Source organism: Sebastes fasciatus, chromosome 8 (assembly GCF_043250625.1).
Source record: "Sebastes fasciatus isolate fSebFas1 chromosome 8, fSebFas1.pri, whole genome shotgun sequence".
NCBI lineage: Eukaryota > Metazoa > Chordata > Actinopteri > Perciformes > Sebastidae > Sebastes > Sebastes fasciatus.
The window spans coordinates 34,819,851-34,829,850 of NC_133802.1; the positions used below are offsets into that span (position 1 = coordinate 34,819,851).

The 10,000-nt window shown below is 43.3% G+C and overlaps 1 protein-coding gene across 4 annotated transcripts in view; it reads left to right on the forward strand.

Annotated features, from left to right (window-relative positions):
- LOC141772027 (nucleolar protein 4-like) overlaps window positions 1-10,000 on the forward strand; it is a 166,942-nt gene that overhangs the window by 82,567 nt on the left and 74,375 nt on the right. For all 4 annotated transcript variants that reach the window (XM_074642668.1, XM_074642672.1, XM_074642669.1 and 1 more), the window contains one exon: window positions 1,210-1,363. In XM_074642668.1, coding sequence (XP_074498769.1) covers window positions 1,210-1,363 — 154 coding nt within the window. The remainder of the gene's footprint in view (window positions 1-1,209; window positions 1,364-10,000) is intronic.

Below are 10,000 nucleotides of genomic sequence, written 5' to 3' on the forward strand. Positions count from 1 at the left end.
TTCATGAAAAGGTGGCTGAGTTTAGGAGGATTCACAGAAGATATCTTCTATTAGGAAAGAGCATTGATTTAGACTTTCCTTCCTTTTCTAGGAACTCTTCTTTGGGTTTCTCTCTTCTGAATGTTGATAATGCTGCTTAATGTTCGACACCTCTGCCATTAACCGTTAACCCTTCCTTTGTCATCATCTACACACTCTTATTTACACTCGTAGTGTAGAAAGAGAAGCCGACGTCCCTCTGGTTGTTTTGATGAATGCTCTGATCAGGAGTTTTGGGGCCGGTTACTGATCACTTAGTCTGTTTGAAACCTTCTATTCATCATGTAGCATTATTTATTTATTTATTTAACTATTCTTAACAACATTATATCAGGTATTACAATTAAGAGATGAGAGAGTATCATGAATTGGCAACTGTTCATTTATTGGCACCACTCTCCCACATTACACCGGCTTTGCTTTTTTACACTGAATTAAGGCCGTCAAAGCGATAAGTCATTATCGCAAATTTGTTTTAACACCACTAATTTCTTTAACGCATTAACGCAACTTGCGAGATTGTAGCAGGCTTTAAAGCTGAAAAGAGTGAAAATACAAATGAATCCATTGGTACCAACCATGTCATACTAGCTTGTCGTGAAGGAGGTTAAATAACGCTCCAAACTTACACTAAATGTTGGCGAGGTAAAACTGTCATATACATTTTCAAAGGGGTCCCTTGACCTCTGACCTCCAGATGTGTGAATGTAAATGGGTTCTATGGGTACCCACGAGTCTCCCCTTTACAGACATGCCCACTTTATGATAATCACATGCAGTTTGGGGCAAGTCATAGTCAAGTCAGCACACTGACACACTGACAGCTGTTGTTGCCTGTTGGGCTGCAGTTTGCCACGTTATGATTGGAACATATTGTTTTATGCTAAATGCAGTACCTGTGAGGGTTTCTGGACAATATCTGTCATTGTTTTGTGTTGGTAATTGATTTACAAGAATAGGGGTATGATTCTTGCTTGGGGTTCGAGAGGTCCCGGGTTCATATCCCGGATGAGCCCCCCATTTATTACAACCCGGCTCAAAGGTTGCAACAAAAACGGGAGAAACATAAAATGAATGTGAAAGTATAATTCTGTATGAGTCTGGATCTCCACTGTTACCGTGTCAGTATGCAGATATGTGATGTTCCTGTTTTTGGTGTCTTCTGGTCAGGATGACAGTTCACTGAGCAGCGAGGAGGAGGCAGAGATGAGCGAGCCCACGTGGCTAGCAACTGATCTGGGAGCAGCGTCTGACCTGAGCCCGCTGAGCCGAGGAGAGAGGATGCGCCACAGTCCCCAGAACGCCCACGGCAAGGAGGACGACGGTAAGAACCGGCAGGACGCTAGCTCCACTAACTACGCTCTGCTCTTAGTTTAACTGAATGGAAATCTAGTCGTAACACCAGCGGCTTTAAGTTAAGCGTGATTGTTTGAAACTTGTGAGACTATAATCAAGAACATCGTTGGCTTCTTTCAACCTGAACACGGTGTCTTATATTGTCACTGGGTCCGAATTGAAGGTGGAAATCTGTTTGATCGAACAAATTAGCTCAAGTTGAGTATTTTTTTGGGAGTTTCAGGTGAGATGATGATAAGAATCTCTTCTTTATAATGAAAGCGAAGAGACACCCAGTGGGAAAGAGTCATGATTTATAGCTCACAGTGAAGTGAAGTCACCACCTGACCGCTCCACTAAAAAAGATGAAGTCACCCTTTAATTCTATCCTCTCGTTGTGCTACAGAGAGACGGCGTGTTCTGATACAACCACAGTTACATCCTGGTAACTCGTACTCGTCCTCGTGCAGCCGCCGTGTTTCCGTTCTGTCGTTAACGGTGAAGCTGATTGAGGAGAGCGGGAGGGTTTCAGGGGCTTCACTAGATGTGTGTTACTGAGCAGCAGCAGCTTCACTGACCCTGACAAACACAAGCAGCCCGATCGGACCAATCACAGCTCATCGCCGTAGCCCCGACATGTCGGCACATTTTGAGCCATAAATCAACATTAGCAGCTCTCTTTTTGTTTAAAGTCATTACACCTGAATGTCACACAAGTAGTTCCTTTTTATTTTAAAGATTTCTTTTCATTAGCGAAAGGCTTATTTTACAATTTGATTCCAACGTGTATCAACATTTCTTCTTTTGTTTTTAAAACAAATATTGAAACCAGCATACTATAATGCATAAAGTTGATGCTTTGCGGGTTCGGGTGGTTGAGTAATGTATATTTTGACATGTCGGCGGTGCAGATTGGCTCTCCTAACGGACCGGAGGGTGTGACATCATTAATGAGCGCCGTCAGTCAGGATTCCGACTAACTTCTTCATCATTCAACCCCAGCCAGTCAGATGGCCGCCCGCCCTGAGCCCGGTTCTGCTCCAGGTTTCTGGTTGGGTCTCTAAACTATGGTGTACGGTCTAAGACCTGCTCTATATATAAAGCGTCTTGAGATAACTTCTGTTGTGATTTGACGCTCTATAAAAATAAATTGAATTGAATTGAACATGTGTTTTTCATCAGATAATGAGAAGATAACATTTAATGTGAAATAAGTTTGACTAAAGGAACTAAGATTAAATACAAAATAAAATAGCTGACAAGATTAAGAGAGAAAACGATGTGGCTGAAATCGACAAGCATAATACTAACAATCATTTTCGTCTTAAGACTAAGACTAAATCTAAAACAGCTGCCAAAATGAACACTGCGTCGAAGATGATGTCACGGCAGTTTCACGCTCCGTCGCTACGGTGATCAGCCGAAAATCCCGCCTACACCGAGGTGGTACTATCTGCAGTAGAAACACGGCACAGAGAGAAGGACTGGTGCCAACAGTGAGCCGAGCCGTGTTTCTCTCTCCTCCCTCCTTCTTTACCTGCCTGTCACTCTCACAGTATTTCTCTTCTCTCTCTCTCTCTGCACTGAAAGACTTCCTGCAGTGAGGAGCGCTCCCTTTCTGCCTTTGAAGACAGCCGTATTGTTTCGTAATGCTCCAAGGATACAGCAATTACCTGCTACTGTAACAAGTGTGCTGTGTATATATATGTGTATAGACTGGATGTGTGTGTGAGACCTTGCATATTTGAATGGTACTGTAATGTACTGACTGTACCCAGTACTGACTGAGTACTACTGACTGAGTACTACTGACTGAGTACTACTGACTGAGTACTACTGAGTGAGTACTACTGAGTGAGTACTACTGACTGAGTACTACTGACTGAGTACTACTGACTGAGTACTACTGACTGAGTACTACTGACTGAGTACTACTGAGTGAGTATTACTGAGTGAGTACTACTAGTGAGTACTACTGAGTGAGTACTACTGAGTGAGTATTACTGAGTGAGTACTACTAGTGAGTACTACTGACTGAGTACTACTGAGTGAGTATTACTGAGTGAGTACTACTAGTGAGTACTACTGAGTGAGTATTACTGAGTGAGTACTACTAGTGAGTACTACTGAGTGAGTACTACTGAGTGAGTATTACTGAGTGAGTACTACTAGTGAGTACTACTGAGTGAGTACTACTGAGTGAGTATTACTGAGTGAGTACTACTGAGTGAGTACTACTGACTGAGTACTACTGAGTGAGTACTACTGAGTGAGTACTACTGACTGAGTACTACTGAGTGAGTATTACTGAGTGAGTACTACTAGTGAGTACTACTGAGTGAGTATTACTGAGTGAGTACTACTAGTGAGTACTACTGAGTGAGTACTACTAGTGAGTACTACTGAGTGAGTACTACTGAGTGAGTATTACTGAGTGAGTACTACTGAGTGAGTACTACTGAGTGAGTACTACTAGTGAGTACTACTGAGTGAGTACTACTGAGTGAGTATTACTGAGTGAGTACTACTAGTGAGTACTACTGAGTGAGTACTACTGAGTGAGTATTACTGAGTGAGTACTACTGAGTGAGTACTACTGAGTGAGTACTACTAGTGAGTACTACTGAGTGAGTACTACTAGTGAGTACTACTGAGTGAGTACTACTAGTGAGTACTACTGAGTGAGTACTACTGAGTGAGTATTACTGAGTGAGTACTACTGAGTGAGTACTACTGAGTGAGTACTACTAGTGAGTACTACTGACTGAGTACTACTGAGTGAGTATTACTGAGTGAGTACTACTAGTGAGTACTACTGAATGAGTATTACTGAGTGAGTACTACTAGTGAGTACTACTGAGTGAGTACTACTGAGTGAGTATTACTGAGTGAGTACTACTAGTGAGTACTACTGAGTGAGTACTACTGAGTGAGTATTACTGAGTGAGTACTACTGAGTGAGTACTACTGACTGAGTACTACTGAGTGAGTACTACTGAGTGAGTACTACTGACTGAGTACTACTGAGTGAGTATTACTGAGTGAGTACTACTAGTGAGTACTACTGAGTGAGTATTACTGAGTGAGTACTACTAGTGAGTACTACTGAGTGAGTACTACTAGTGAGTACTACTGAGTGAGTACTACTGAGTGAGTATTACTGAGTGAGTACTACTGAGTGAGTACTACTGAGTGAGTACTACTGACTGAGTACTACTGAGTGAGTATTACTGAGTGAGTACTACTAGTGAGTACTACTGAGTGAGTACTACTAGTGAGTACTACTGAGTGAGTACTACTGAGTGAGTACTACTGAGTGAGTACTACTGAGTGAGTACTACTGAGTGAGTATTACTGAGTGAGTACTACTGAGTGAGTACTACTAGTGAGTACTACTGAGTGAGTACTACTGAGTGAGTATTACTGAGTGAGTACTACTGAGTGAGTACTACTGAGTGAGTACTACTGACTGAGTACTACTGACTGAGTACTACTGAGTGAGTACTACTAGTGAGTACTACTGAGTGAGTACTACTAGTGAGTATTACTGAGTGAGTACTACTGAGTGAGTACTACTAGTGAGTACTACTGACTGAGTACTACTGAGTGAGTACTACTAGTGAGTACTACTGAGTGAGTACTACTGAGTGAGTACTACTGACTGAGTACTACTGACTGAGTACTACTGAGTGAGTACTACTAGTGAGTACTACTGAGTGAGTACTACTGAGTGAGTATTACTGAGTGAGTACTACTGAGTGAGTACTACTGAGTGAGTACTACTGAGTGAGTATTACTGAGTGAGTACTACTAGTGAGTACTACTGAGTGAGTACTACTAGTGAGTACTACTGAGTGAGTACTACTCCTTTAAAAGCTGCTCCTGAGCAGAGACAGCAGGGCAGCAGTGTCATGTTGATGTGAGTGGGGTTGACGGTTCAACGCTCCAACTGATCTCCATCAAGATGTTTCTCTTTCTCTGCTGGATGAGGGGATAAGGAGAGGAGGGATGAAGGGATGAGTAAAAGGATAGAGGAGGAGGAGGTTCTGTCATCCTCATTATTTAATGCTGTTACACTTTTCAAAGATCATACGTAAGTCAAACAGAGTGGACGGCGTTTTGACGTCCAGTTCTTCGCATGAAAACCGAACCTTTCCTGTGCCAGACAAAAAGCAGATCACTAGTTCCTGTAACGTTTCAACTGATATACTGTATGTATAATATTCCTGTAATATCTCCGAGGGGCTTAAAAGGGACGTATCATGCTCTTCTCCAGGTTCATACATGACATGTTTACATGGTTAAATGTTAAAAAGACACATGATTGTTCTCATTCCGTCTGTCTGAATATATCTGAACTCAGCCTCGGTCTGAAACGCTCCGACAAACGCCGCGTAAGGAGGAGGTCGGGGTGGATAGGGGGGGTCGCCCAGGAGACCGCTGTTTGTGTCCCGTGTGAAACTAGAAGTCAGCGTTGATTTATTTGTCGCGTAACATTTATACTAAAGTAATGCCACTTCCTGAATATTTTAACTCGAACCACCATCTTTTCCTAAACCTAACCAAGCTGTCCCCTGTGGACAGAAGTTTATTTTGAAAAGACTGTATGCATGTAACGAGCAGAAAAATTGACACGCAGTGTTGCTGGACATTCGTAGGAAAAACGCACTCAAAATAACTTTTCTTAAGAAATCATACAAACTGTTGTATGAGGATATGTGTGATAGGATTTAATGAGTTTATAGTGAGTTTAGTTTTTAATCTGCTAATCAGTGCCCATCTCAGCTTTCCAGAACCTAAAGTGATGTCTTTAAATGTCTTGTTTTGTTTGATTGGCGTCCAAAACCAAAAGACATTCTTCAGTTCATGGTGCGGAAAAAACTGCAAAAATGTTTTGATTTTTTAATGAACCAGTGTGTAACAATTAGGAGGATCTATTGGCAGAAATTGAATATAATATTGATAAGTATGTTTTCTTTTGTGTGTAATCACCTGATAATTAGAATCGTTGTGTTTTTGTTAGCTTAGAATGAGCCGTTTATGTCTACATAGGGAGCGGGTTGTCTTCACGGAGTCCGCCGTGTTGCACCGCCGTGTTTCTACAGTAGCCAAGAGCGGAAGAAAACCAAACACTGGCTCTAGAGGGACATTCTTGTTTTCATGTTTTCACATCAGCCACCGTAGTTCTCCTACATGCTTGGCACACAGGAGGCTTCAGTTGGTTGCAATCTGCAACCTTCGCCGCCAGATCCTACACGCTGGACCTTTAATATGAAAATGCCACCAGTTACTAGTCGGAGGCAGCAGGTGTGTTTGGTGGTTTTAGAGAAACCAAATAGACTGACGGAGGAAAAAACAGATGAATGAGGTTTGGAAGAGATGAAGCAGAAGGAGGGTTCGATAAAAACAAGCTTATAAAAGAGAGAAAGAAAGTGGAGTGAGATGAGATGAAGGGGGGGGGAGCTCAGTGCCAGTAGGTGGCAGAGTGTATAAGGCCTTGTCATTAAAAGGTCACTCTGTTCCCTACACCTCTTATGGAAGCCAGAGGACGATTGTAGGCATCCAAATGCCACAACACTCAGGAGCTGAGAGGCGAGAGAGTTGAAGTGCCTTTCCTGATCAATTAGACTCCGATCCAAGGAAACGGGCAGGCAGCAGCAGAGCCTCCTCTTCCTCTTCCACCTCTAATGTACAGGAGAGTTAGTAATGTATGGGTCGCCTGGCCAGATGGATGGAGCTATCAGGAAATGGGGAAAGGTTCCCGGTTCCTCCCAGGGGTCCTGAAATGTGTTTGTGGATTTGTGAAAAATAAAACAAGGCCTTTTTTGTAAAATGAAAGCAAACCCCGAGGAAAGCCTCCCCGCGTTGCTATCGGAGACATGTAGTAGAGCTTTGCAATTACCGCAGCCCTGTTTCCGCCTCTCCTCCAGCTCTGAAACGGTGTCTCTGTTCTCTGTTGCTACGAGACTTCATGTTTGAAGTGCTGCACTCTTTAAAGTAAAAGCTGAAATATTTTAAACTTCTCTCCCTCTGTGTGTTCTCCCGGCGCCGAGAGGAGCCCGCTGAACTCTCAGCGCTGTGGGGAACTCACCGCTTCGGTTTGAACACGCAGCCAAAGAGTTTGTGGTTGATTTGACTCCCAGAGTTAATATCAGGTGGGTGTTTTCCCAACCGGCAAGCTGTCGGGCATTTAACTGGAGTAGGCAGCTAATTTCTGCAGAGCAGATGGTCCACACACACACGCACACGCACACGCACACGCACACGCACACGCACACGCACACACACACACACACACACACACACACACACACACACACACACACACACACACACACACACGCCCATGTCCAGCTACTGTAGTAAATCACTTTTAAGAGCTCCTGACCGCCACCTCGCTTTTCTTCTTCTCTGCTCCACTCAACTTAACAGTGACGGCTGAAGTGAAAAGCTCTTACCGTGTGACTGGCAGTTTGAAAACTTGTGGCTCACGGCCAGCTGATGAGTGCTGGAAGAAAGATGCATGAAAAGAGCCGCTGGCCTCAACAGCCTGATGAGCAGATTATTAACTGGACTTTCAATGAGAAACAGGGCTGGGGCATTGTTTCTGTTTTCATATCGTGGTTACTCGAGATCGCTGATTAGAGGCGGTCGCCACTGAAATGCCAGCGTGGACGACATAGATCTTAATGTCTTGTTATTATTAGGGATATTATGGGTTTTACTCAGAGGCTAAATATGAGCCTATCGAAATCGGTTCACCTAGGTATCGCGATTTTTGGTGCCTTCAAATGAAACTGGTGAGCTCGTGTTTACAACACGGGAACTCGTGTACACGATATGCGTGGCGTTCTAGTGGTTAAGTAGTGAAGAACACCGCTGCTAAGCAACGGCAATATTAACGTTACTGTCGGCGTCTAGAAGCCACAGAGGCTAACAAGTTAGCAAGCTAGCAAGTAGGTAAAATAACGCAGGAAATGCAAAGACATAATAGCGTGGGAGGGGCGACAATCATTTACATTTTTGCTCTATTTGTACGTTTCTGTACACCTGGCGTTACTCCCAATAAATTATTACTTAAAAAAAAAATATTACATACATATATACTGTGTATGTATATATATATATATGTATATATATATATACATATATATATATATACAAAAATAAAATAAAAAAGCTTTGCAGAAGCATTTGAATTCTGATTTGGAGGTTGATTATCATGGCAACTGTCGGAGCTTGGAAGTGTTCAGGTCAGCCTTAGTGTAAATGACAGTTGTCAGGGCATAACACCAACGATCTGTTGATTTTTACCAATCAAGACTCCATACACCAACAACGGCATGTTTAAATCGTGACCGCTCTACTCCTGAAAGCCTCTCCTCTGGAAGAGATGTGGTTTTCATCAGACAGCTGCAGAATGAAGTGCTATAGTGCTAAACCAGAGCACCGCAGCAGGGCTAACCTTGACTGGAGCTGTCACTCTGAATGTATTCAACCAGCGCTATAGGATCCGACCTCGGACGGAGCTCGTACTGGCCGGCAGGCGAGCCGCCTCGCTGAGATCTGCAGTCGACTCATTTCATGACACTTCTATTCTTTAGCTTTCTGAGAGCGCTGCGTGTGCACGTGTGAGAAAGTGTGAGTGTGCACTCCACGCCTCTCCACATCACTCCGGCTCTGTGCTCTGTAGAAGTGGCCCCTCCACTGCCTCTCATCCCCCCACCACCACCCTCCCCGAGGCTCCAGAGAGACATCCACACCAGAGCCCCTCTGTGCTGCTGACCTACCCGCCTGAGAGGCTCCTGTCTGCTGTAGAGCAGAGTGCCGGGCCTCCTCCTCCTGGAGGAAAGGGTTACTGATGGAGAGGGCTCGTCAGAAGATGCAGCTGACATTACAGGTCCTCTCCACAGGGGATCAACTGAAGAGAGGGAGGGAGGACGAGGATGACGTCGTCTAGGAAGGAGAGAGAGGAGGAGTGCATGGAAACAAGGAGGACAAAATGGCGGCTGATATATAGACCGATATATTGATCTGCTGACACACTGAGCTTCACATTGTCTGAGACTCCTGATATTACAGATGATCCAGTAAAACCCCCTTCTCTCTAACGGAGGAGAGATGGAGAAACAGAGGCTGTATTCAAAACCTCATACTATACTAGTAGTACAACCTCATACTATACTAGTAGAACAACCTCATACTATACTAGTAGAACAACCTCATACTATACTAGTAGAACAACCTCATACTATACTAGTAGTACAACCTCATACTATACTAGTAGAACAACCTCATACTATACTAGTAGTACAACCTCATACTGTACTAGTAGAACAACCTCATACTATACTAGTAGAACAACCTCATACTATACTAGTAGAACAACCTCATACTGTACTAGTAGAACAACCTCATACTATACTAGTAGTACAACTTCATACTATACTAGTAGAACAACCTCATACTATACTAGTAGTACAACCTCATACTGTACTAGTAGAACAACCTCATACTATACTAGTAGTACAACTTCATACTATACTAGTAGAACAACCTCATACTGTACTAGTAGAACAACCTCATACTATACTAGTAGTACAACCTCATACTGTACTAGTAGAAC